At 46.0% G+C, this 24,186-nt stretch overlaps 1 protein-coding gene across 5 annotated transcripts in view; it reads left to right on the top strand.

The window, feature by feature from the left end:
* Positions 1-24,186, top strand: part of MTOR (mechanistic target of rapamycin kinase) — a 187,462-nt gene that overhangs the window by 56,206 nt on the left and 107,070 nt on the right. For 3 of the 5 annotated variants that reach the window (XM_040430302.1, XM_040430322.1, XM_040430294.1), the window contains exons 10-20: positions 13,113-13,241; positions 13,323-13,567; positions 14,281-14,493; positions 14,579-14,784; positions 14,970-15,092; positions 15,209-15,292; positions 18,490-18,582; positions 21,091-21,225; positions 21,654-21,783; positions 22,020-22,270; positions 23,828-23,848. In XM_040430302.1, coding sequence (XP_040286236.1) covers positions 13,113-13,241; positions 13,323-13,567; positions 14,281-14,493; positions 14,579-14,784; positions 14,970-15,092; positions 15,209-15,292; positions 18,490-18,582; positions 21,091-21,225; positions 21,654-21,783; positions 22,020-22,270; positions 23,828-23,848 — 1,630 coding nt within the window. The remainder of the gene's footprint in view (positions 1-13,112; positions 13,242-13,322; positions 13,568-14,280; positions 14,494-14,578; positions 14,785-14,969; positions 15,093-15,208; positions 15,293-18,489; positions 18,583-21,090; positions 21,226-21,653; positions 21,784-22,019; positions 22,271-23,827; positions 23,849-24,186) is intronic. The other 2 variants (XM_040430315.1, XM_040430309.1) reach the window with 1 other exon arrangement.

Below are 24,186 nucleotides of genomic sequence, written 5' to 3'. Positions count from 1 at the left end.
TCAAAAAATCATATGCACCCCAAAATAGTGCCAATCAAACCGTCATCTCATCCCGCAAAAAATGAGACCCTACTCAAGATAATCGCCCAAAAACTGAAAAAACTATGGCTCTTAGAATATGGAGACACTAAAACATTTTTTTGGTTTTAAAAATGAAGTTATTGTATAAAACTTACATAAATAAAAAAAAATGTATACATATTAGGTATCGCCGCGTCCGCGACAACCTGCTCTATAAAATGACCACATGATCTAACCTGTCAGATGAATGTTGTAAATAACAAAAAAAAAAAACGTGCCAAAAAAGCTATTTCTTGTTACCTTGCTGCACAAAAAGTGTAATATAGAGCAACCAAAAATCATATGTACCCTAAACTAGTACCAACAAAACTGCCACCCTATCCCGTAGTTTCTAAAATGGGGTCACTTTTTTGGAGTTTCTACTCTAGGGGTGCATCAGGGGGGCTTTAAATGGGACATGGTGTCAAAAAAAACAGTCCAGCAAAACCTGCCTTCCAAAAACCGTATGGAATTCCTTTCCTTCTGCGCCCTGCCGTGTGCCCGTACAGCGGTTTACGACCACATATGGGGTGTTTCTGTAAACTACAGAATTAGGGCCATAAATAATGAGTTGTGTTTGGCTGTTAACCCTTGCTTTGTAACTGGAAAAAAAATATTAAAATGGAAAATCTGCCAAAAATGTGAAATTTTGAAATTGTGTCTCTATTTTCCATTAAATCTTGTGCAACACCTAAAGGGTTAACAAAGTTTGTAAAATCAGTTTTGAATAGCTTGAGGGGTGTAGTTTCTTAGATGGGGTCACTTTTATGGAGTTTCTACTCTAGGGGTGCATCAGGGGGGCTTCAAATGGGACATGGTGTCAAAAAACCAGTCCAGCAAAATCTGGCTTCCAAAAACCAAACCGCGCACCTTTCACTCTACGCCCTACTGTGTGCCCGTACAGTAGTTTACGGCCACATATGGGGTGTTTCTGTAAACGGCAGAGTCAGGGCAATAAAGATACAATCTTGTTTGGCTGTTAACCCTTGCTTTGTTAGTGGAAAAAATGGGTTAAAATTGAAAATTAGGCAAAAAAATGAAATTCTCAAATTTCATCCCCATTTGCCAATAACTCTTGTGCAACACCTAAAGGGTTAACGACGTATGTAAAATCAGTTTTGAATACCTTGAGGGGTGTAGTTTCTTAGATGGGGTCACTTTTAGGGAGTTTCTCCTCTTGGGGTGCATCAGGGGGCTTCAAATGGGACATGGTGTCAAAAAACCAGTCCATAAAAATCAGCCTTCCAAAAACCATATGGTGCACCTTTCACTCTACGCCCCGCTGTGTGGCCGTACAGTAGTTTACGGCCACATATTGGGTGTTTCTGTAAACGGCAGAGTCAGGGCAATAAAGATACAATCTTGTTTGGCTGTTAACCCTTGCTTTGTTAGTGGAAAAAATGGGTTAAAATGAAAAATTTGACAAAAATATGAAATTCTCAAATTTCCTCCCCATTTGCCAATAACTCTTGTGCAACACCTAAAGGGTTAACAATGTATGCAAAATCAGTTTTGAATACCTTGAGGGGTGTAGTTTCTTAGATGGGGTCATTTTTGGGTGGTTTCTATTATGTAAGCCTCGCAAAGTGACTTCAGACCTGAACTGGTCGCTAAAAATTGAGTTTTTGTAAATTTCTGAAAAATTTCAAGATTTGCTTCTAAACTTCTAAGCCTTATAACATCCCCAAAAAATAAAATATCATTCCCAAAACAATTCAAACATGAAGTAGACATATGGGGAATGTAAAGTCATCACAATTTTTTGGGGTATTACTATGTATTACAGAAGTAGAGAAACTGAAACTTTGAAATTTGCTAATTTTTTTCAAATTTTTGGTAAATTAGGTATTTTTTTGTGCAAAAAAAATAATTTTTTTGACTTCATTTTACCAGTGTCATGAAGTACAATATGTGACGAAAAAACAATCTCAGAATGGCCTGGATAAGTCAAAGCGTTTTAAAGTTATGAGCACTTAAAGTGACACTGGTCAGATTTGCAAAAAATGGCCTGGTCCTTAAGGTGAAAATGAGCCCGGTCCTTAAGGGGTTAAGGAAAGGAAAACCCACAATGTTCACTGCAATAACTTGAAACTGACAAAAGTAAGAAATTTGCTATAAATCAACTAATAAAAATCAGACCATGCTTTTGAATTCTGGTTCAACAGAATAATTTATAAAACAAAATAATTAAACTTGGCCTGGACAAAAATGATGCTAACCCTAGACAAGCTTGAAAATTAATTGACCATAGGGATATGTTAAACTAAGGTGTGTCCTGTAATTAGCATCACAGGTGTCTTCACATTTTAAAAAGTCAGTCTGCCAATTTAAAGAGTGATAAGTAATCACTGTGCTGTTTGGTATCATGGTGTGTTTCACACGGAGCATAGACCAAAGAAAGAAACTAAGAAAATCATAGACAAACTTGTTGAAGGTAAAGTATATTAGACCAGCTGTCCCCAACTGCCGGGCCGCGGCCCAGGACCGGGCCCTAGAAGATTGTTTGCCGGGCCGCGGCCCAGGACCGGGCCCTGGAAGATTGTTTGCCGGGCCGCGGCCCAGGACCGGGCCCTGGAAGATTGTTTGCCGGGCCGCGGCCCAGGACCGGGCCCTGGAAGATTGTTTGCCGGGCCGCGGCCCAGGACCGGGCCCTGGAAGAGTGTTTGCCGGGCCGCGGCCCAGGACCGGGCCCTGGAAGATTGTTTGCCGGGCCGCGGCCCAGGACCGGGCCCTGGAAGATTGTTTGCCGGGCCGCGGCCCAGGACCGGGCCCTGGAAGATTGTTTGCCGGGCCGCGGCCCAGGACCGGGCCCTGGAAGATTGTTTGCCGGGCCGCGGCAATACTGAGGAGTGGAGACTCCAGGCCAGGAATGATGGAATGATGCGGCGGCGAGCCGCAGACAGAGCCACGGGATTGCACATCGAACTGAAGCCTGCAAGTACGGGGGGTGAGATAATCAGTGACACTAATGTCTGCATTCGGAAAGGGGGGGGGGGGGGGGGCCCGGCCCGGGCCGGGCCGGCCATATGAGGGCAGGGGCAGAAAATGAGGGGGCAAGATGAAAATGAAATATATAGAGGGGCAAAAAATGAAATGTATAGGAGTGGGGGCAAAATGAAATATAGTGAGAAAGGGGGCCACTGACAAAACTTTGGCAATAATAACCATGAGCACCACTGTGCCACGTCTGCCACATGAGGGGCACGGCGGTGCTCATGGTTATTATTGCCACGGAGGGCACAAATTCAAAGTTTGCCCTGGGGCCCATAGATTTCTAGTTACGCCACTGCACATCACACACAGTGTGCGGCCGTACAGCAGGAAGGAAAGCGAGCGTTCCTTCCTTCCAACTGTGATTCCGCCCAGCCACTGTCACCAATAGAAATGCTCAAAGGGCTAGTGAGGTAAGGATTGGTTGGGTCCCACTGCCCCACCAATGAAAATAAACATGATGGCCCGAGGGGGGTTGTCGGCATCCAGTTTCAGCTAGTATTTGAAGGAGTGAGCGGGAGAATGACCTGCAGTTCCTCATCCAGGTCACCTTGAAAATATCAGCAGAGCCCCTAGTCAGTTTTGAGTCACATTTAAATAATGTAATAGTTATTATTTTTTTAACATGCACCTTGTGTTTTTGTTATGTGCGTGAATCAGTCAGCGCCGACCAGCACCCCCTAAGCCCTGCCCTCGAACCCCCCACCCGGTCCCTGGGAAAATTGTCTTGCATGGAACTGGTCCTTGGTGCAAAAAAGGTTGAGGACCACTGTATTAGACCATCTCCAAACGGCTTGATGTTCCTGTTACTACAGTTGCACATATTGTTCAGAAGTTTACGGTCTACAGGACTGTAGCCAACCTCCCTGGACGTGGCAAAATTGATGACAAATTGAAGAGATGGATAATTAGAATGGAAAGCAAAGAGATTAGAGGTGAACTCCAAGGTCAAGGTACATCTGTGTCAGATCGCACCATCCGTCGTTATCTTAGCCATAGTGGACATAATGGAAGATGAGGAGGAAACCACTGCTGAAAGCAAATCATAGAAAAGCAAGACTGGAATCTGCCAAAATCTAGATTAACAAGCCACAAAGCTTCTGGGAGAATGTCCTTTGGGCAGATGAGACAAAACTGGAGCTTTCTCGCCCAGTTTCCTTGGGGGACACAGAAGACCTTGGGTATAGCTCATCTCCATAGGAGGCGTGACACTAAGTGAAGACTGTTAAGCCCCTCCTCCACAGCTATACCCTCAGCCTGGAGAGAGAGACTGCCAGTTTTTGCTTAGTGTCCAAGGAGGCAAGACACTCCCTGCTCTGCAGGGCTGGTTTCTCCTTGTTTAAATTTTAGATTTTTACTTTTTTCTTTTCTTTTTGTTCCAGATCATCAGGGATAACAGACGCACTAGACCTCTCTGTTCTCCCGGGGTTGAGCTGCGCCAGTGCCGGTCACCCGCACTGCTGCCTCCCCCACAGAAGACAATGTGGATCAGGGCAGCCCAGCTCCCCTACATCCCGCCAGCGCAAGGGTCGCCCGCACGCCAAGTCCCTCTTCCAGCGTCCTGCCACTATGGTGCCAGTAGCTGAAGGGGCGACCCTGCTGGAATGGACCGAGGGTGAAGACGGCTGTGGTAAGAGAGAGGCTTCTCCAGCCCTACGTCCCCCACCCTGGTCTCCTGCGTGCCTGACCCCCATACTGGGCCTCTAGTCCCCTGCTGGATCTATGCTGGCCCCTGGGCACCCGCGGCCGGTTTGATGCGCCGCTCCGCCTCAGGTCCCGGCGGTATATACCGGGCGCCGCAAAATTTAGACCCCAGCTTCACGGCCTACTAGGCCGCAAAATTCCGGCCTCTGGTGGAGGGGGCGGGAACTTCTCCAAGCACGAATTCTTCCCGCCGGGAGGTTCCTCCGCCCCCAGGGGATCGCAGGCCGGATCCCAATGGGCCTGTATGGCTGGCCCCCCTTTTTCCTGACTACTGTGCCCCTATATGGTGGCCCCCTTTAGCCTCAGAGAGGCTGTGTTTTAAAAAAAAAAAAAAAAGAAATAATAATAATATATATATATATATATATATATATATATATATATATATATATATATATATTTCTTTTGGACTGCGCAGGACGCTGCAGCCTCATCATCAGTAGTGCTGCATGTCTGCATGCCCTCTTTCCACAGGCGGCATAGTGTTGCGCTCCCAACCTGCGTCGCTGCTAGGGCATTTCCCCTTTTAGGCGGTTTTCCTGCCCTCTTCCAGGATTCGGCGCTGGCCAAGTGCATGCGACCCTTCCGTAGACAGCATTCATCATCTCTCCAGTTATGGTGCCTGCCATGTGCATCCCCCCCTCCTAGGCGGGATTCTGCACTCTCCCTGGCTGCCGGCTGGCCATGTGCATGACCCCCTTTTAGGCGGAATACTGCACCTTCACCGGTTACGGTGCTGGCCATGTGCACGACCCCCTTCCATAGGCGAAATGCTGCACTCTCTATGGATTTGCTGCCGGCCATGAGCACGACCCCCTTCTCTAGGCGGAACGCTGCACTCTCACTGGATTCACTGCCGGCCATGTGCGTGACCCCCTTCCATGGGCGGAACGCAGGGCTCTCACTGGATTAGTTGCCGATCATGTGCATGACCCCCCTTTTTAGGCGGAATACTGCACTCTCACCGGATACGGTATTGGCTATGTGCACGACCCCCTTCCATAGGCGGAACGCTGCACTCTCTCTGATGGGCTATGATGTACTTATGTACTAGGTTACTATGCTGCGCTCTCACTGGTTTCGCTGCCGGCCATAGGCATGACTCAGGCAGCATACATACATCCCTCTGTCTGTGGTTGTTTTCTCGCAGGTACGTTACTGGCCATGTGCATGTACCCCATACATGGCGGGGTGCTTGCACTCTCGCTGGATCCGCTGTCGGCCATATGCATGACCCCTCTTCCGTGGGCGGTGTACGCACTCTCGCTGGATTCGCTGCCTGCCATGGGCATGCCTTCCTTCCTCAGGTGACATTCTTCCTTCCTCAGGTGACATTCACTGACTGTGTTTGTCTCTCACCAGTACGTTGCTGGCCATGTGTATGACTCCATACATGGCGGGTGCACGCACTCTCCCTGGATGAGATGCTGGCCATGTGCATTACCCCCCCTTTTTTTCTGGGCGGCCTGCTACACTCTCACCGGATACCTTGCTGGCCATGAGCATGGCCCTCTAACATGGGTGGAACGCTTGCACTCCCATTGGATACGGTGCTGGCCTTGTGCGTGACCACCCCACATTCCATGGGCAGAATTTGGCACGCTCATGAGATTCACGGCTGTCCTTGTATGGCTGTGCTGGACTTGTACATGTCCCCCTTCATTGGCAGAGTAGTTGCACTCTCGCTAAGTCAGTGTTGGGTGTATTATTGCACACTCACTTAATGCTAGGATAACCCTGTGCATGTTCCCCTTTCACTAGGTGGACCTCCTGCGTTCCTGCTGGATTATAGGGTATGTCCTGCTTCTCTGAAGTAGGTACGGCCTTAGGCATCACTCCCTTTTGGGACCGGCCTTTGCACTCTTGCCGAATGCAGTTTGCCAGATACAATTTCCCCCCTTTCGGGGCGGACTGCTTGCGTTCCATCGCATGCTATACTAGGCTTGTGCATAACTCCCTTGCAGGTTGCACTTTGCAATTACGTACATGCTGTGGCACTCTGTGGCGAGCCCCCTTTTTCGCTGAATTAACCTTTTTGCAGTGAGCGGACGTTCTTGTGCGTTGTTTGGGCCGTGTATGCCTTCTCCTCCTGTAGGTGGGTTGGCCTTCTCACTGCTTACGGGCTGCTCGTACGTATGCCTCATCTGCTTCCTGCGGCATACTTTTGTTTTCTTGGGATACGATGCTTGCCGCAAGCCTTGCACTCGTCTCTAAGGAGTTCATTCTGTCCACCTGACTCGGACGGGCTCTACTTGCTCTCTGCTGCACGGAGCTGGGTGGTACTCATTCATTTAGTTGGCCCTTCATCCCAGGGAGTGTTCGTGGTTCCTAGATGCGTGCCCATTCGTCCTTCCGCGGTATTGCTTCACTGCGCTAGTGGTCACATGGTCGAGAGTGCTGTTGTCTGGAGCGCCCCTCGAATTCTTCGTTGGCTCTGGCAGGACTGCGGTTCCCTTGCCTGCTGCAATTTCCTCCTCTTCGGATGTAGTGTGGTATGAGTCCTTCCTCTTGGCGCCTCTACGCTTCAGTCTGATCTGCTACCAGGTGCGGGCCGCTTTTCTCGGGAAGGTCACCCAAATTCGCTTGGGTGCTCGATTACCCAGGTCGGAGGACCTCCACCTTGGGTTCTTCAGGGTATTCGCCTTCTGCGAGGCGGTGAACCGGGCATCTCACAGTGTAGCAGGGTTCTGCTTTTGAGCTGTCCTATGGCTTCCCTGTTGCCCACTCCTCCGTTTGGTTGGAGGGGGTTATGCCGGCCTCTGTCTCGACTACCTTATCTCGCCGGCTCTGTTTGGCTCCCACTCGGTACAGATCACTCCGATGTGGCTTCTGTCCCGCCAGACTTCAGAGGCTGTTCCTTCACTGTCCTCCCCTCTGGGGAGAGCATGGTTGTTCATGTGGATGGTTCCGGTGTTCCTTTTGGCCTCTTACTGTCTCCCTTGTTCACACTGGCTGTATTAGCTGTGCCTATTTACCGAGTCTACCGCGTTCTGTCCTCCCGCTGAGTGCAGATTGCGTGGTCCATTCTAAGACAATGGTCCTGCTGTAGACTTACCTTCTCGGTAACTTGGGGGGACTACCTTTCGGTCCAGATTGTCCTTTGATCTCCCACACCGGGACTGTAGAACATGGCTACATCAGCATGGACTTTAGCCTGTCTTGTCCTGGCATCTGGCGGATGCTGGGCGGACCCTTTGGTTCCGTTCCGTCTGTCCTTCTGCTCCCCCACTCGGGTGGATACGGGACAACGTTGCTCGGGGGCCGACGGGACCAGTTTTGTCGACTTCTGCCCGTGTTACTGGTCTGCGCCTGATCACATTGGGTTTTCGCCCGCTTGCCAGGCGACTCCAGCGGGTTCGCTACTGTCCGCTCCTGGCTGTATTTCGTCCAGGATCTGTCGTAAGACTTATGGTTTTTTTGTCTGGGGTTCTGTGGGAAGCTGTGCATTCCCCACTCTGACTTTTTCTCTCCCCATGGTTCTGTCTTTTTTCCAGTCCGGCCTGGACCTGGGACTGGGATTCCTTTACTTGAGGTGTCAAGTGTCAGCGCTGTTCTTCCTCTTCCAGCGTTCCCCGGCCCTCTGGGCCTGTCAAGACCTTCTTACTCGAAATGGCTCTTTGGTTCCTCTGTACTGTCCTTTGGTACCGCCCTGGGAACTACATACTGAGCTCTCGGCGCTCCAGTCTTTTCCTTGGAGCCGTTACAGAAGTTCTCTCTACCCCGCCTGTCCTGTACGGTTGTGTTTCCGTATCAGTCGTGTCTCTGACGGGTGCCTGAATGGCCCCTTTTTGTTCTGAGCCTTCTGTCTTTTCCAGGACAGGGCTGTTTCTACATCCCGTTCCTTCCTTCTGAAGGTGGTGTTGCCTTTCGCTTCAACACTTCACCGATTTGGACGTTGTTTGGGCCTTGCCGGTTTTACTTGGAGATCTCCGACTCTTGTCGACGTTCGGTCTCTTGGGTTTCCTGGAGGTCCGCGCTTAGAGTTGACGGACTCCAGGGTGTTTTTCCTCCGCTTTATCAGATTGGCTATTACTGAGGTTACCGCACCGAGGGCAGGATTCTGCCTTTGCTGTCACCGTTCATTTCACCAGAGCGGTCGGTGCCTCCTGGGCCGGAGGCATTGGGCTTCGGCCATGCATTTGAGCAAGGCGGCCACAGGTCTTCCTTGCACGCTTTACAGAGTTCTACAGGGTGCATACTCTGGCTTCGGCGTATGCTGCCTTGGTCCGCCTGGGTCTGCAGGCGGCGGTTCCTTGATGCCTTCGGGTGCTTCGCCTTGGAGCTGTGGTCCCTCCCATTTTGGACTGCTTTTGAACGTCCCAAGGTCTTCTGTGTCCCCCAAGGAAACTGGGCGACAAAACGAGATTTTTGTATAACTTACCAGTAAAATCTCTTTCTCGCTCTTTCCTTGGGGGACACAGCACCCACCATTCATTGTTTTTCTCTACACGGTTTCCGAGTTTGTGTTACCCGTTGGGTAGTTGGCTTGTTGGTTCCTTGTTGGACTTTGCCTTTTCTCACTGCTTGGACACGCAACTGGCAGTCTCTCTCTCCAGGCTGAGGGTATAGCTGTGGAGGAGGGGCTTAACAGTCTTCACTTAGTGTCACGCCTCCTATGTAGATGAGCTATACCCAAGGTCTTCTGTGTCCCCCAAGGAAAGAGCGAGAAAGAGATTTTACTGGTAAGTTATACAAAAATCTCGTTTTTGGCATCTGCTCTATTTTCGCATACAAAGAAAAGAACCTTGTACCTACTGGGAAACATGGAGGAGACTCTGTTTTGGGGCTGCTTTGCTGTATCTGGCACAGGGTGTCTTGAATCCTTGCAGGGTACAATTAAATCTCAAGACCGTTAAGGCATTCTGGACGAATTGTGCTACATAGTGTCAGAAAGCTTGGTCTCAGCCGCAGGTCATGGGTCCACCAACAGGATAATGGCCCAAACCACACAGCTTAAAACATCCTAAAATGGCTAAGAGCAAAGCATTGGACTATTCTGAAGTGACCTTCTATGAGCCCCGATATAAACCCTCCATCTGTGGAAGGAGCTGAAACATGCAGCCTGGAGAAGGCACCCTTTAAATCTGAGACATTTAGAGCAGTTTGCTCACGAGGAGTGGGCCAAAATACCTGTGGACAGGTGGAGAAGTCCCATTAAAGGGAACCTGTCACCGGGATTTTATGTATAGTGCTGAGGACATGAGTTGCTAGATGGCCGCTAGCACATCTGCAATATCCAGTCCCCATAGCTGTGCTTTTATTGTGTAAAAAAAAAAAAACTATTTGATACATATGCAAATTAACCTGAAATGAGTCAGGGACTCGAATCGTTTTTTTCACACAATAAAAGCACACAGAGCTTTGGGGACTGGATATTGCGGAGGATGTGCTAGCGGCCATCTAGCAACCCATGTCCTCAGCTCTATACACAAAATCCCAGTGTTGGGTTCCCTTTAAAGCCTTATTCACACGTCAGTGTTTCACGGATGTGTGCTGTACATATTCTCCACAGACAGCACACGTCCCCGTTCATTTTAATGTGTGTATTCAGACATCAGTGTTTTAGCACAGTCCTTGGTCAGTGTTTTTAGCACGGATGCATGTTCTATTTTGTCCGTGTTCACGGATCCATCACTTCCATTATAGTCTATGGGTCAGTGAAAACCACGGATTTAAAGGGATTCTGTCACCAGGTTTCACCCATGTCAGCTAAACATATGCTGATGTTCAGGGCCTCATCAGGATTCCTAATGTGGGCTTCTAAATGTGATCCGTAGCCTTATTTTGCTAAAAAACAGGTTTTACTAACCTGTCACTCAAAGAAATAAGGTGCCCAAGGGGATGTCAAGGGATGCAAGGTGCTGGCCGCACCCACCGCCGTTCGTGCCCACCGCCGCCTTTCCAGACTTCTGCACCGCCTCCTAATCCTCTGTGCCGCCTCTTGCTCTCCCTCCATCCCCCCTCCTCCTGCTGTAAGATCTCGCGTGTGCGCACAGGGCTCTGCCTGATGCGCCCGTGCGGACTTCTCGATTTGGCTTCTTAAAGCGAAGTGCGTATGCGCCAGCATTTCGCTCAACCCATGTATGACCTGCACTGTGGCGCCAGCCTCTCGGAGCCCTGTGCGCACGCGCTATATCTTACAGCAGCAGCAGGAGGAGGGGGGAGGGAGAGCAAGAGGCGGCACAGAGAATTAGGAGGCGGTGCAGAAGTCTGGAAAGGCGGCGGTGGGCACGAACGGCGGCGGGTGCGGCCGGCACCTTGCATCCCTTGACATCCCCTTGGGCACCTTATTTCTTTGAGTGACAGGTTAGTAAAACCTGTTTTTTGGCAAAAAAAGGCTACGGATCCCATTTAGAAGCCCACATTAGGAATCCTGATGAGGCCCATGAACATCAGCATATGTTTAGCTGACAGGGGTGAAACCTGGTGACAGAATCCCTTTAACACAGATGCCATCCATGTTGCACGGATCATTAAGAAGAAGAAATGCTTTGAAATTATTTTTTTGAGCTGTTCAGTGTCAGTGAAACACGGATGCAACACGGACAGTAAAAAACAGACACACGGATGCATCACTGACCACCTGCTCATGGATTTGAGCATGGACACGGACGTGTGAATGAGGCTTAAGGCCCTTTTCACATGGGCGAGTGTTCCGAGCGGATGCGATGCATGAGTTGAACGCATTGCACCCGCACTGAATCTCAAACCATTCATTTCTATGGGGCTGTTCACCTGAGCGGTGATTTTCACGCATCACTTGTGCGTTGCGTGAAAATCGCAGCATGCTCTATTTTGTGCGTTTTTCACGTAACGCAGGCCCCATAGAAATGAATGGGGTTGCGTGAAAATCGCAAGCATCCGCAAGCAAGTGCGGATGCGGTGCGATTTTCACGCATGGTTGCTAGGAGACGATCGGGATAGAGACCCGATCATTATTATTTTCCCTTATAACATGGTTATAAGGGAAAATAATTGCATTCTGAATACAGAATGCATAGTACAATAGGGCTGGAGGGGTTAAAAAAATAAAAAAAAATAATTTAACTCACCTTAATCCACTTGATCGCGCAGCTGGCATCGCTTCTGTCTTTGCTGTGTACAGGAACAGGACCTGTGGTGACGTCACTCCAGTCATCACATGGTCCATCACCATGGTGATGGATCATGTGACGGACCATGTGATGACCGGAGTGACGTCACCACAGGTCCTGTTCCTGCACACAGCAAAGAAAGAAGACAGAAGCGATGCCGGCTGCGCGATCAAGTGGATTAAGGTGAGTTAAATAATTTTTTTTTATTTTTTTAACCCCTCCAGCGCTGTTTTACTATGCATTCTGTATTCAGAATGCTATTATTTTCCCTTTTTATAACCATGTTATAAGGGAAAATGATACAATCTACAGAACACCGATCCCAAGCCCGAACAGTAAAGAAGTTTGGGTACCAAACATGCGCGATTTTTCTCACGCGCGTGCAAAACGCATTACAATGTTTTGCACTTACACGGAAAAATCGCGCTTGTACCCGCACCTTTTCCCGCAGCGCCCGTCTGAAAGGGGCCTAAAGAGTTACAGAAATCGCTTGATTGCAGTGATTGCCTCAAAAGGTTGTGCAACCAATTAAGTTAGGCGAACCTTCATTTTTGTCTGGGCCAGTTTCATTAGTTTTGTTTCATAAATAAATATATGTTGAACCACAATTAAAAGCAATGTCTGATTTTCATTAGTTGCTTTTCAGTAAATCTTTATTTTTAATCTTGTCAGTTTCAAGTTATTATTTACAGTGATCAGGCAGGGATGGGTGCTACCAGCTGCTGGAAGGTGAGGAGGGTGCCGCATTCCCCTAGTAAGATGTCTTGTAACGTTTCATACATTCACATGTACTACTGATATATGCTTCAAAATGATGATTATGCTTTATATCGCGTCTGTCATTACTTGTGAAATGTCTGTTAGTAAATAATTGTGTTCCTCATGAAATAACCTTTCTGAAGCATCTATACGTCTGGCTGTGTTGTGCCATTCCTCTGTTATTGCTGCAAGAAGTTTATGAATAAAGATAAAATAGGGTGTTGGGGGGGTGTCCCTGCCCAGTCTGACACTATCCAGCCAATGCTACCAGTGTCAGAATATGGAGGGACACAATCCCAACTGGAAGCATATTTAGTCACAAACTTCTAGCCGGAGTAGTAGAGGCATGGCACAGCATACAGTTATAAGAATGGATGCCCCAGAATTGTTGCACGTAAAATGGTAGTTACTACATCAGACATGTCAGTCTGAGAGGTGACAGGTCGTCTTTAAGCTTTAATCGTTTTTTGTAAAGTTTAATGTTTCATGTTTTTTGGCACTTAGGAGGCAGAAATCTGTGCAGGTGGACGCCACTGTGTTTACTTGCATAAGTATGCTGGCTCGAGCGCTGGGTCCCTCCATCCAACAGGAGATAAAAGAGCTACTGGAACCAATGTTGTCTGTTGGGCTGAGGTAAGAGTTGGTTTCTGTGCTGTTCTGTACGGAATATGCTTATGTATTGTTAGATATATTGTATTTTATTGTTGTTTCCAGCCCTGCCTTAACGGCTGTGCTTTATGACCTGAGTCGACACATCCCACAGCTGAAGAAAGACATTCAAGACGGACTCCTGAAGATGCTGTCTCTGGTTCTGATGCACAAGCCGCTTCGGCACCCAGGGATGCCCAGAGGCCTGGCACAACAGCTGTCCTCACCTAGCCTCACTAATATTCCTGAAGCCAGTGATGTGGGCAGCATTACTTTAGCGCTCCGCACTTTAGGCACCTTTGAATTTGAAGGTAATGGTTTATTTTTGTAAGTTTCATAATTATAAGTAATGTTTCTTTTTATATATTTGCTGATTTTTATTTTTGAAATTTTTTTTGTTAGGGTACTTTCACACTAGCGTTTTTTCTTTTCCGGCACTGAGTTCCGTCAAAAAGGCTCAATGCCGGAAAAGAACTGATCAGGTATATCCCCATGCATTCTGAATGGGGAGTTATCCGTTCAGGATGTCTTCCGTTCAGTCATTTTGACTGATCAGGCAAAAGAGAAAACCGTAGCATGCTACGGTTTTATCTCCGGCGAAATAAAACTGAAGACTTGCCTTTTTGTGCCGGATCCTGCATTCAAAATACCGGAATGCCGGATCTGACGCTGACCGAAAAAAATTAATAAATGCCGGATCCGTTTTGCCGGATGACACCGGAAAGACTGATCCGGCATTTAAATGCTTTTTTATTACTGATCAGGCACTTAAGACTGATCAGGATCCTAATCAGTCTTAGTATTTCTTTCAGTTGGCATACGTTTTGCCGGATCACTCTTCCGCAAGTGTGAACGTAGCCTTACCTATGTAAGGCTCGTATACCAGATGGGCTCGTATACATCCAGAGATTTCCAGTTTCCTAAGAATCTACCTCTGTATAAATTTATAATCTTTTTATGTCATATTCACTTACACTTCAGGTCCTTCTCTTATCTTGCTTTTTTTATTTACTTTATTTTACAGGTCATTCATTGACGCAGTTTGTGCGCCACTGTGCCGATCACTTCCTTAATAGCGAACACAAGGAAATTCGGATGGAGGCTGCACGCACCTGTTCCCGTCTTCTCACACCCTCAATCCAGCTTCTTAGTGGACATGGCCATGTGAGTCAGACTGCTGTCCAGGTGGTGGCCGATGTTCTCAGCAAACTACTAGTGGTTGGCATTACAGATCCAGGTATAATTGAATGGATTTTTTTATGTACGACAAAATGCTTTTAATTAGAAAAAGAATGGCGTCTAATGTCTGTTTTGCGTTATAGATCCGGATATCCGCTACTGTGTCCTGGCGTCCTTGGATGAACGCTTTGATACTCACTTGGCCCAGGCTGAGAATCTTCAGGCTCTGTTCGTGGCCATGAACGATGAGGTTTTTGAGATCCGAGAACTGACAATCTGCACTATTGGCCGTCTCAGCAGCATGAACCCTGCCTTTGTCATGCCTTTCCTTCGTAAGATGCTCATCCAGGTAAGTAGTAATCACAGATATCTGGTCTGATTATTACATCATCTGGATGTAATCTGTTCAGCTTTATAGGACAGCCCATCATGTTTTGTGTTCTCCACCCATGAGTGTTGTTTTTACAGTGAACTTGTCCGAATAGTTATATTAATAACTATTTTTTGGACTAATCGGTTTGCTCTCTCCTTCAGATTTTGACAGAGTTAGAGCACAGTGGTGTTGGAAGAAACAAAGAGCAAAGTGCACGGATGTTAGGACACCTGGTATCCAATGCCCCACGCCTGATCCGACCGTACATGGAGCCCATTCTTAAGGTCGGATTCTCTTGCAGATGAAATATTTTTAGCTTTGCCACCTTTCCTTCAGTCTGTGATACTGTAGATTGCCTTCCTACTCATCAGTTAAAATGCTGACTGCTTCCTATTCTCAGGCTCTGATCTTAAAGTTGCGAGATCCAGATCCCAATCCGGCAGTTGTGACAAATGTCCTGGCAACAATTGGCGAGCTTGCTCAGGTAAGCGGATAATTCTTAATATTATTGAATGCCCACTTTGTAAGTCAGACAGGTGTTTACCAACCTACAAAGAATTAGTGAATTCCCAGAGACGTAAAGCACTTTGGCCCACGTTTATCACAAGCAAAGTCGTTTTAGTCAGTGTCTAAATGAACACTAGTTTATTAACCCTTTCAAGACTAGGTGATTTTCCACCTTTTCGTTTCTTACTTTCAGCCCTCCCAAAGCCATAACTTTTTTTATTTTTTTTCTACCCATTCACATAGCTGTATGAGGTCTTGTTTTTGTGGGACAAGATGCACTTTCTAATGACCCAGTTTACGGTTGTATACAATGTGGTGGGAATCTTGCAAAAAATTCCAAATGGGGTGGAATTATAAAAAAAAAAAAATTCCACTTTTTTTTTTTTCCCCACTGTTTCCTATGCGATAAAACTGACCTGTTAGTTGTTAATTCTTCGGGTCAGTACAATTACAACAATACCACATATGTATAGTTCTTCTTGCCTATTAGGGCTCATTTTTTGCAGGGCGATCTGGATTTTTCATTCATACGATTCTGGGGTGTGTAGGACTTTTTGATCACTTTTTGTTCAACTTTTTGTGGGAGGTGTAGCTAACAAAAAAAGGTGAATCATCCATTTTGATTTTTGATTTTTTTTTCCATTTGCCGTATTTGATTAAAAAAAAAAATATTTTAATAGTACAGGTGTTTTCGCATGCGGCAATGCCTATGTTTATGTATTTTTATTTTGTGGAAAAGGGGTGATTTGAAAATTATATATGGCAAGCAATGGCATTTTATATATGGCAAGCAAGCGATCATTAGATTGCTTTTTTTCATAGACTCCCATGCAGTAGCATTGGAGTTTGAGAATTACACTAAGTTCCTATGGAATCCTTCCACAGGCAGGCTCTTCATAGGAACTAATGTGCATCACCTCTGTACCACTCCTGAGTACAGAGGTTGTCACACCCTACATCTGGCTCCCCTGATCCTCGCCAGGGGAGCCGGTACACGGCTGGGAGCACGTGCTCCTAGTCTTTAACTTCGCAGATACCGTGGTCACATTTGATCACGGCATCTGAGGGGCTAAATGTATACGATAAACGTTATCGCCAATCGGATACAGAAGTCCCAGGTGCCTGCTGTTTAAAACGGCAAGCAGCCTTCAGCTATGGCGCCTGCTTTGCTCATGAGCAGGTGCCATTTATAAATGCCCGACCACCAACTTAACTTTGGGGTGGTCGAGAAGGGGTTAGCCTGTGTTGTGACAGATTTATCATCATATGTGCCCTATTTGATAAATCTTTCACACCATACTTCACTGCAATGACTTGCATACTTGTGCGTTTTACATGCCAGGGTTGGTTGCAGTTTATGAACGTCTGAACCCCAGCCCAGCAGTAAGCCATACTCCCTGTTCACTTTTACAAATTTACGTGCATGGTGCAGAGGGTTAATAAATATTTCCTACAGCAGATTAGACACTATCCTGGAGTAAAATGTGCAAAAAATCAGGCTCAAGTATACACTGCGTGCAGAATTATTAGGCAAATGAGTATTTTGACCACATCATCCTCTTTATGCATGTTGTCTTACTCCAAGCTGTATAGGCTCGAAAGCCTACTACCAATTAAGCATATTAGGTGATGTGCATCTCTGTAATGAGAAGGGGTGTGGTCTAATGACATCAACACCCTATATCAGGTGTGCATAATTATTAGGCAACTTCCTTTCCTTTGGCAAAATGGGTAAAAAAGAAGGACTTGACAGGCTCAGAAAAGTCAAAAATAGTGAGATCTTGCAGAGGGATGCAGCACTCTTAAAATTGCAAAGCTTCTGAAGCGTGATCATCGAACAATCAAGCGTTTCATTCAAAATAGTCAACAGGGTCGCAAGAAGCGTGTGGAAAAACCAAGGCGCAAAATAACTGCCCATGAACTGAGAAAAGTCAAGCGTGCAGCTGCCAAGATGCCACTTGCCACCAGTTTGGCCATATTTCAGAGCTGCAACATCACTGGAGTGCCCAAAAGCACAAGGTGTGCAATACTCAGACATGGCCAAGGTAAGAAAGGCTGAAAGACGACCACCACTGAACAAGACACACAAGCTGAAACGTCAAGACTGGGCCAAGAAATATCTCAAGACTGATTTTTCTAAGGTTTTATGGACTGATGAAATGAGAGTGAGTCTTGATGGGCCAGATGGATGGGCCCGTGGCTGGATTTGTAAAGGGCAGAGAGCTCCAGTCCGACTCAGACGCCAGCAAGGTGGAGGTGGAGTACTGGTTTGGGCTGGTATCATCAAAGATGAGCTTGTGGGGCCTTTTCGGGTTGAGGATGGAGTCAAGCTCAACTCCCAGTCCTACTGCCAGTTTCTGGAAGACACCTTCTTCAAGCAGTGGTACAGGAAGAAGTCTGCATCCTTCAAGAAAAACATGATTTTCATGCAGGACAATGCTCCATCACACGCGTCCAAGTACTCCACAGCGTGGCTGGCAAGAAAGGGTATAAAAGAAGAAAATCTAATGACATGGCCTCCTTGTTCACCTGATCTGAACCCCATTGAGAACCTGTGGTCCATCATCAAATGTGAGATTTACAAGGAGGGAAAACAGTACACCTCTCTGAACAGTGTCTGGGAGGCTGTGGTTGCTGCTGCACGCAATGTTGATGGTGAACAGATCAAAACACTGACAGAATCCATGGATGGCAGGCTTTTGAGTGTCCTTGCAAAGAAAGGTGGCTATATTGGTCACTGATTTGTTTTTGTTTTGTTTTTGAATGTCAGAAATGTATATTTGTGAATGTTGAGATGTTATATTGGTTTCACTGGTAAAAATAAATAATTGAAATGGGTATATATTTGATTTTTGTTAAGTTGCCTAATAATTATGCACAGTAATAGTCACCTGCACACACAGATATCCCCCTAAAATAGCTAAAACTAAAAACAAACTAAAAACTACTTCCAAAAATATTCAGCTTTGATATTAATGGGTTTTTTGGGTTCATTGAGAACATGGTTGTTCAATAATAAAATTAATCCTCAAAAATACAACTTGCCTAATAATTCTGCACTCCCTGTATAGATTACTGTGAACCTGTGTATATTCACAATGTATATAAGGCACTATTGTCAGGGACACCTCGCAATGTATTCATGTCTAACAAATTTATATTTCCCATAACCAGGTCAGTGGATTAGAGATGAGGAAATGGATGGATGAACTTTTCCCGATCATTATGGACATGTTACAGGACTCCTCCTTGCTGGCGAAGAGACAGGTCTGTTTGATGCTAGGGCAATGACTTCTGGAATTACAGGGGCTGTCCAACTTCTGTACATAAAAGTAACAGCAGCAAAAAATCTCAGTTATTGGGGAGACAGAAGACCGTGGGTATAGCTGCTGCCACTAGGAGGCGACAATGTGTGAAAAAAGTGTTTGCTCCATCAGCTGTACCCTCCCTGCAGACACTGAGCTATTCAGTTTTAACTTGGTGTCCGCAGGAGGCAGACATGCTGATATTTTTTACTTATTTTTTTTCTCACAGGAACACTTTTTTTTTTTTTTTAAACCTCCTGTTTGAGCTACTAAGCCTGTTGCTCATTCCCAGCCTTTAGAAGAGGAGGAACGCCAGCATGCTGAAGGAGGTGACGCGGCTGGATCTGCGATTGCAAACTCACAGACCATAATACACACCCACAAATAGAACATAAAAATAGAAAATATAATTTTTACTGTATGTATCCTGTGGGTGATATACAGTTCATACGCTAAAAACACAGTCCAAAATCAATTGCATCATCACATTAGCAGCCATAATGCCCCCTTACTATGCCATCCACAGTGCCTCACGTTGCAAGCCACAGTGTTTCATCACAGTGCCCCCTGCTTATGCCAGCCACAGAGCACTGAGCACTATTATCAGGGACAGCCTTGCTGCCTGAGATTACCCAGTCAGAAGCGGTAGTAGGAGACTGGAATTACTTGACTGGATCTGTCCGTGCACAGCATGGAGGGGACGTGGCTACAAAGGTCCTGGCAGGGCACACATTTACTCTGCTCTGTATACCAATATGTGTGTTATTTGTACACTGAACAATTGCACTATAAAAACATGACCATTCAGTGAGCACATAACACACAGATTAGGTACACAGGGAACAGTAAATGCCGTGTCCTCACAACTGTACTGCCAGGGCCTGTCTGTTAGCAATGGAGCTCAGAGGCCACTGCTTCTAGTGCCGGCATTCGGAGTATTAGATGCACCAGAAGATGGCAGCGCAAGATTGAGGAAAAAAGTGCATCTAATAGGAAAATATGGTGTGCTTCTGCCGCAGACATGTTCCCATTATGCGCTCCCCTCACACTGCATGGTTTTTCTTCTCCTCAGCCGTGGAGCTCTGTTCACCCCCCTGCCTAGAAAAGACTAGTCCTTTGCAGGGGAAGTCTATTCTAGGCCATCTCCTTCTCAGCGGCTATTCAGGCCCTGTTTGTGATTGAATGGACCAGGGCATTCATGTAGTACAACCCTCTGCTGGGGCCTAATGTTGTTCGGGAGGCAGGGCTCTGACAGTTTTTCCCGCCATTCTAACTCTGTCCCTTCCCCATGGTGGCTTTCTGTCTTCTCCTCTCCCCCCCTCCTCCCCCCCTGCACCCCTATGGTGGTCATGGCACTGGGTGGGTGCATGCTGCAGCGGTGTGGGTGTCTGGCATAGCTGCGTACTGCAGTCCCTGCTTTCGTCCTGATATTGTGCGGGAGCCATGACTTGGACAGCTCCTACCTCCTAGTATTCTCTCTTCCTTGTTGAAAAAAAATAAAAATGTGGCTTTGGCTTTTGCAACGCACAGGTCCGACGGCCTCTTTTATTTGGCCCATTTCATGCCTTAGGGAGACCTTTTTAGCACTCCGAGCCCTCTCCTTCGCCCAGGGAGGTCTCCGAGGTCCGGGGCCAGTATTGCCGTGAATATTTCATGCCCGGTATCCATTCAAGGCCGTGGCTTTTGTGGCCTACCATGCCTCTCATCTGGTGTGGTGTCAGTCCCCAAACTTATGGTTCCTTCCTGTTCCTCGCCCCTTTCTGCAGTCTACAGCAATTTGATGGAAAAATGAATCGAGCCAGGAGGCAATATGGGTAATAACAGTACAGCTACTATGGGTAATAGCTACTTGTAGTAACTTTCTCTACATGATAAATGCCATTTGCTGAAGTTTAAATAGGACCTTCTAATGGGAGGTCATCCAGCTCCTAGTTGTCTCCTACTGCTTTGGTACTAACTGATTAGCTCAGTGCCTGCAGGAAGGGTATAGCTGAGAGAAGGAGCTAACCCTTCTTTCAGCTTAGTGTCGCCTCCTAGTGGCAGCAGCTATATTTATGGTCTTTGTCCCCCAATGAACTCAGTGAAAAACAAAAGTTTACAGGTAAGCACAAAAATCCAATTTGTTTCAGTCCCCCAATCTAGTGCAGGTCCTTCTATGGTCGCACAAATATTTGTTTACTAGCGGCCGGCCCTTCACCACTGCAGTCAAGTGTCACACTACAGACACCAGCACTCAGAGGTAGGAGTTTGGTATCATTGGTATGGTACACACCTGCTAAGGCAACTTATTGGCTGCAGCGATGAGATAACGGCCACTTGTAAACAAAGACCTCAGGACGACCCAAGCGCCTGCACTGAACTGACGAGATTGGTTCTGTATTTATTTCATTATTTTTTTCAGAAGTTGGAAAACCCCTTTAATAGTATGGTTCTAGTCAAATGTCTGACTCCTCCTTACTTTCCATGATAGGTTGCCTTATGGACCCTGGGACAGTTGGTGGCCAGTACGGGATATGTGGTGGAGCCGTACAGGAAGTATCCCTCTCTGCTGGAAGTGCTGCTGAATTTCCTGAAAACTGAGCAAAACCAGGGAATCCGCCGAGAGGCAAGCTACCACTCTGTCAATCTAAAGCCTCTTTCGTGCCCCATGTTTTATTTTCTATTAAACATATCTGTTTTTACGCATTAGAAAAATGGATGCTTTTAATGGACGTTTGGACGTTTGGGCTTCTAAAAAATACGTTTTTGTATAGTTTTTGTTCCTGTTTGGTTTTTTCCAACTGGCTGGGAAAGCACCTTGCTCAAAAAAGGTCAAACTCAACCAATCACAGCTCACACAGTCCAAACTCCACTTTTCTTTTTGCTGTATTTGCCTTTTTTTTCAGGTAAAAATTGAGAAAATGGATCAGTCATAGTTTGCGTACGTTTTTAAATAAATCTATTACTTTTGAAATTAAAATCGTGGTGTGAAACCACCCAATGTGTTACTGTAATATCGGAAAAACCTTATTTGTTCTGGATTCCTTGTTCTAGGCGATCCGTGTACTGGGGCTGTTGGGGGCTTTGGACCCTTACAAACATAAAGTAAATATTGGAATGATCGACCAGTCCAGAGATGCTTCAGCACTGAGCTTATCTGAATCCAAAACCAGTCAGGACTCTGGTAACTATCTCTTTATTCTTCACACGTGGTCTTATAGTAGAATACGTATAGTCCCAAGTTTGTACGGTAGCTGAAGCATTAACCAATTAGAAGGTACCTCGCATTACGATGATGGTATACTAATTATGCCACCAATTTGCATGATTTCCTTCTCTGTGAGGGATAATCTAGAGTTTTTTTTTCCTTCATTGTGTGAGTTTTCATTCACGTTTGTTTCTGTTCCCGCTTGTCTTCAGCTGACTATAGCACCAGTGAAATGCTGGTAAACATGGGGAACCTGCCCCTGGATGAGTTCTATCCAGCAGTGTCTGTGGTCACTCTGATGCGCATCCTGAGGGACCAGTCTCTGTCCAACCACCATACTATGGTAGTGCAAGCCATCACCTTCATCTTTAAGTCTCTAGGACTGAAGTGCGTGCAGTTCTTGCCCCAGGTGATGCCGACCTTTCTGAGCGTTATCCGCCTGTGTGACAACAATGTGAGAGAGGTATGGTCTGCTCTACTTATGTTACATTATCGACTCTTACTCTGATTATAGCCTCAGACTGCAATCTTTTCTTAAAACTGGAAGATTGCGGGGAGATTTGAACGTTTCATGACCACTGGCTGATATGAGAATCTGTCTTCATTGCACCTGGAGGAACAGGATAATGGAAATTTATTTGTTAACCCCTTAAAGGACCAGACTGTTGGCCCTTTAGGGACAAGCAAATTTTTTTTTCATCAACATATTCCAAGAGGCATAATTTTTATTTAATTTTTTATGCCATATACAGTGTGGTAGAAATAAAATGTTTTATTTCTTATTTTGGAGAATAAAAACATTAAATGGGTTGTCTCACTTCAGCAAAAGGCATTGTTCATGAAGATGAAAGTTAATACTTGGCACGTACTAATGTATTGTGATTGTCCATATTGCCTTCTCTGCTGGCTTGATGAGTTTTTCAATCACATTATACACATCACCCCCCATTTCCATGGTTACGACCACCTGTAATCCAGCAGCGGTGGCCGTGCTGGACTGTGCACACTCCCATTGTCCTGGCCACTGCTTATTCCTATAGTGTGCAAGCACAACCACAACTGATGGATTTGCAGGGTGGGTGTAACCATGGAAACAAGCAGTGTATAATGTAATAGAAAAATGACTCCAGCCAGCAAAGGAGACAATATGGACAATAACAATACATTAGTAAGTGCCTTGTATTAACTTTTTCTACATAATAAATGCCATTTGCTGAAGTGAGACATTCCCTTTTAATGAAAGTCATTTTGTGTCCCCAATTTTTCTTTGTGGGTGGAGTTTTTTTATTTATTTATTTTTTTGCAGGGTGTCAATCGTAAAAACTGAATGTGCCATTTTGTTTTTCCATTTTCATTCATGCCATGCGTTCAGTTTTAATAATGTATTCTTCCTCTATGGTTCATAACCAGTTTTAAAAAATTTCCTTCGACTTTATTCACCTTTTTAAAGGGAATCTATCACCACAATCTTGGTCTACTATAAGCATTAATAGAGTCCGGATCGCTTTTTTATTTTGTCCCACTCCAGCCCCTATTGTCGTGGTTTAAAGCTGCAGTGAAATACATTGGCACAGGAATCCTCTCCGTTGTATTAGCCTGGCACAGCTGACAATGAGGGAACTGGAAACATCACATCTGGACTCCTAATGTGCAGTACTACTCGTGTATTACTGCAGATAATAGTCTAGAATCGGGATGATGGATTCCTTTTTTGATTTCACTTGTTTGGGCAATCTTTTGGTCACTTACATAATACTGTGTGATACCTGGTATTCCGGTGTAAAACTGACAGGCAGGTTATTAGGCCATGCCTCTGGCAGAGGGTCCTGGCTGCTGTGGAAAGCCATCAGCGCCTCCTACAATTGGTGGTCAGTGGACATTTATGTCGTTGATTTGGAGAAGGAGAATGTTGCGCCACATTGTCTTTTGCATTGCTGTATTAGTGCATTTTCTTGTTAAATAAGGTTGCGCCTAGGTGAGCATTGTCTAAGTTGTTTTTTGTTTGCTCTTCCTCTTACAGTCTCACCAGCCTTCTCCTCAAGTAAGTGATGAAGAAACTCCAGTGTTTTACAGAGCAAAATACATATGCAGCCTAAAAGCACTGAGTGGTGGATATGGGATTTGGTTAGGAAAGAAGCAGTAGATCTAAGGTCGAGGGAGGCAGAAGACTGGTGGACCTGAGGATCTTGGTGTATGGTCAAGTTACTAGATTTGGGGCCTAGTCAGATGAGGGCTATTCCTTTGTTAATTTTGTATCCTGTTAACCAAATTACTAAACTGAATTGGGGGTGAGAGGGGAGGAGATTCCACTGCTGGCATCCCATCCTTGCTGAGAATGCCGGCTTTCACATCCTTCTCACTTTAACTGAAGAATGCATC

Source organism: Bufo bufo, chromosome 1, assembly GCF_905171765.1.
Source record: "Bufo bufo chromosome 1, aBufBuf1.1, whole genome shotgun sequence".
Classification (NCBI taxonomy): Eukaryota; Metazoa; Chordata; class Amphibia; order Anura; family Bufonidae; genus Bufo; species Bufo bufo.
This window is presented reverse-complemented; position numbering and strand designations above follow the sequence as displayed.